Source organism: Bombina bombina, chromosome 6 (genome assembly GCF_027579735.1).
Source record: "Bombina bombina isolate aBomBom1 chromosome 6, aBomBom1.pri, whole genome shotgun sequence".
NCBI classification, from domain to species: Eukaryota; Metazoa; Chordata; class Amphibia; order Anura; family Bombinatoridae; genus Bombina; species Bombina bombina.
In genome coordinates, this window is record NC_069504.1 from 168,552,472 (window position 1) to 168,556,153 (window position 3,682).

The following is a 3,682-nucleotide window of genomic DNA, read 5'->3' on the forward strand; positions in this document are numbered from 1 at the left end:
GAGGCTGTTTTGACAAATATAGTTCAGGGCTAGTCCCAAACACACTACATCTACCATATTTAGCTCCAGCAATATGATGATGTCATGTGAAGCCAAAAGGAAAATTGATCTGAGATCAGTGCTGGCCCTTGAGCCTGCTGAACAGATTGCAAAGAAAGAAGCAGACGCCTCCTCCCTCTCTGGGCGGGTGACTCTTAATCTCCAATAAAAGTAGTGGTTTACTGGAGGAAAAAAAAAAAGTTTTGCTGTTGACTGCTGGAAACGAATTGAGCAATTATCTAGTTTACCTTCTCCTCTTGGAAGTTAACGATTGGTGAGATCTTTGCTGCGTTATTGACACAACACTTCCCATTGAGCAGGCCTGGTAGCAATAAGTAGTTATTGCCCCAGTGTCATTGTAATCTGTAATGGATTGGCACCTGTCCACTGGGCTGTTAATGGTGATTCTGGAGAGATTGGTGACAATGACTGTCCCACTTCTTGCCAATCAGTGACAGGAAGAAAAGGTGGGAAAAAGACATCACATTTTCAGACAACAAGTGCAATCAAGACATGGACAATAGTCTACAGCACAGGACAACCAAAGTCTTTGCAGCAAGAGAACATATTTCCAAGGGAAGCAACATGATCAGCAGTTCCAAGCCACTTGCTTTCTCCATTGAACGAATAATGTCAAGGACTCCAGAACCAAAATGCCTCCCTGTGCCAAGTTTCCTGCAGGGGTCTGTTCCCAAAGCAGAGCACAAGCAGGTGCTTCACCTTAATTCTGCCTCTATTCCCTGCATGATCCCATTTGTACCGGTTGCTTATGAACATTGTCCCAAAATTGGAATCACTGGTGCTGAGCTTAGGAAGAACCACCTGGATTCATCCTCTTCCTTCAGTTGTAATGAGCTGGTAAACTGTGCTCTGGCTTTAAAAGGAGATCTTCCAAGAGATGCTTTACCTATTCAACAATACAAACTGGTGAGACCTAGAGTGGTAAATCACTCATCCTTCCATGCTATGGGAGCTGCCCTGTGTTACTTTAATAGAGGGGATGGCCCCTGTCATCCACCAGCTAGTATCAATATCCACCCAGTTGCCTCTTATTTTCTTGGATCTCCTCTGCATCAAACCTCCAAATCATACTTGGCTGAAAGGAACAAGCTAGTGGTCCCATCAGTAGAGAAGTTCCCTTCAGCAGTGACTTTTAAAGACCTGTCTCAAGCTCAGTTTCAGCACTATATGAAGGAAAGCGCACACTCACTTTCTGAAAAGATCTCTTTCAAATCCTCAGCCAAATTCAACAGCAGCTCACCAAACAGCAAACCCAAAGTGTTCACTTGTGAAGTCTGTGGGAAGGTTAGTACCATTAACATTTGTTATACTGACCTGTAGCTGTCATTCTTGGCTTCCAGTATATCTGGATAAATGTGTTTCTCCTTTTTTTTTCTTCTTTTGAAGGTATTTAATGCACACTACAACCTGACCAGACACATGCCAGTGCACACAGGGGCAAGACCATTTGTCTGCAAAATTTGTGGCAAAGGATTCAGACAAGCGAGTACTCTGTGCAGGCACAAGATCATTCATACACAGGTACATGGTGAACTGGGAAAATGTAATGATTGAGAAGTAGGTAAAATGATAAACAGAAGGCAGACACACTGAATGATAGATAGATAGATAGATAGATAGAAAAACACTGTGGTACCTGGTAAGATGTACTCATTTTATATATTTTAGCTATAATGCAGAGCATAAAAAAGTGCAGGCTGTCTTATCTTAGAATAAGAAAACTGGTTAAAGTTGTTTCTAATTTTTTAAAATCATTAGTGCAAAAATTGTGGGCTTTATAAACCAGTTTATTAAAAAAAATGATTCCTAAAGATCAAAGGATAGCTAGCTAGCTATTTTGCTTAGGTTTACATATAGAAAACAGTTGGACTACTACTTTAGCGATATATAGCGCTGACATAATATTCTCATTTTATTTTATATCTATATGAATAATAAAAAAAACACAATGTATCTCCTGTTTTTAAATGTTAATGTGCATTTATGTAATAGGTCTTAAATTATTTGTGTTCACTTTAAACATAATTACCTAATTCTCTTTTTAGTAAGGAATACATTAATAATTTGTGCTAATTTGTCCTCTTCATAGGAGAAACCACACAAATGTAATCAGTGCGGCAAGGCTTTTAACAGAAGTTCCACTCTTAACACACATACCAGGATACATGCTGGCTACAAGCCCTTTGTCTGTGAATTTTGTGGCAAAGGGTTTCATCAGAAAGGTACAGCTGGTCCTTTAGTGTTTTGTTCCCTTTAAGTAGATTATGTTTCATTTTCCAAATGATCAGGTTTGAAGAGTGTCCCAATTTACCCACTGTGTTTAGCAAGCCTCTTAATAACTGTATTTACTATTGATTTGTAAGTGTGCATTTATTACTGTGAAAACAAATATGAAGAAAGACATGGCAATTTTATTGGAAAATGATCACTTGTGGCTGAAGCACTTGAGATTAAGTGCAAACTGCTCTTGTTTATTGCAGGTAATTACAAGAACCACAAGCTCACACACAGTGGGGAGAAGCAGTTCAAGTGCAATATCTGTAACAAGGCTTTCCATCAGGTCTATAACCTCACCTTCCACATGCATACCCACAATGACAAGAAGCCCTTTACCTGCCCCACCTGTGGCAAAGGATTTTGCAGAAACTTTGACTTAAAAAAACATGTACGGAAATTGCATGATAACACTGGTGGTGGTCAATCTGTGTCCTGTCCAGCTGGTCAAGAGGAGTTACTTCTTCAGCCACGGGACCATCCTCCCAGACACCAGAGCCCAGAGCTCTGAAGCTGGAACTGGTACTCTTCACATTGAGAAATATATAGCTTCCTCTTCCTCTAAGGTGTTCTATGGAGAAGCCATACAGCCTGATTGAGTTAATAGTCAGGGTTGGACTGGAAAGCAAGGATGGGTCTGTAATGGTTATCATGGATTTGGGAAACTCAGATCCTAACTGGATTCCTGCCTTACCCCAACAGATTTTTTTTTAGGTTTTTTTTTAGCATGCACCTATTAAATATTTGAGTATTATGCTCTAATTATTCAATTGTTATTGAACTTTATGTTGGTGTGTTTTGTTAAAAGTCCTTCATTAATGTCATCTCAGATTTACAGAGGTGATAATCTTGATGCGGTTTATCTAATGTATTTATTCGGATATGTATTATCTATCGTTGCTGCACCATTTTAATAAGTATATTTATTGTAAATATATATCTCTATGAACTTAAAAAGTATATTTCCGTTGTGTTTGTCTTACACAGTTACCAATGCGTGATTTTTTTCCCTTCAATTTGGTCCAAAATATCTGCTATATTGCCAGAGTCTTTTAAAAAAAATGTATGAGTTTGCGGTTTTATTCTTGCAATTGAAAATAAATTCATTTATCATGGTTGTTATTAATATATGGCTACAGCTAATATGAAATATTACTATTTATTTTTTTCTGAAATGTAACTGGCAATTGTTTAGTAAAAATACTAAATCTATGATTTAAAAATAAATTGGTGGCTCAAGACTCCATTAAAAACATTGTTATGTTTTAAAATTAAAATAGTTTTATTAAAATATACATTTTGAAATCAAAATAGTATTATTAAAAGATACAAAACTCCCAGGTCTTTG

The 3,682-nt window shown here is 37.6% G+C and overlaps 1 protein-coding gene across 1 annotated transcript; it reads left to right on the forward strand.

Annotated features, from left to right (window-relative positions):
* Positions 1–552: 552 nt before the first annotated feature.
* Positions 553–2,845, forward strand: FEZF1 (FEZ family zinc finger 1). Its single transcript, XM_053719769.1, has 4 exons — positions 553–1,344; positions 1,447–1,581; positions 2,150–2,282; positions 2,541–2,845. The coding sequence occupies exons 1-4, from the start codon at positions 553–555 to the stop codon at positions 2,843–2,845; spliced, it is 1,365 nt and encodes a 454-aa protein (XP_053575744.1).
* Positions 2,846–3,682: the final 837 nt, after the last annotated feature.

Excerpts from the sequence above, each read along its gene's own strand:
- FEZF1 (XM_053719769.1), top strand. The coding sequence starts at position 553 with ATGGACAATAGTCTACAGCACAGGACAACCAAAGTCTTTGCAGCAAGA. Across the intron at positions 1,345-1,446 it reads CTTGTGAAGTCTGTGGGAAG|GTATTTAATGCACACTACAA; the intron begins GTTAGTACCATT and ends CTTCTTTTGAAG. Across the intron at positions 2,283-2,540 it reads CAAAGGGTTTCATCAGAAAG|GTAATTACAAGAACCACAAG; the intron begins GTACAGCTGGTC and ends TGTTTATTGCAG.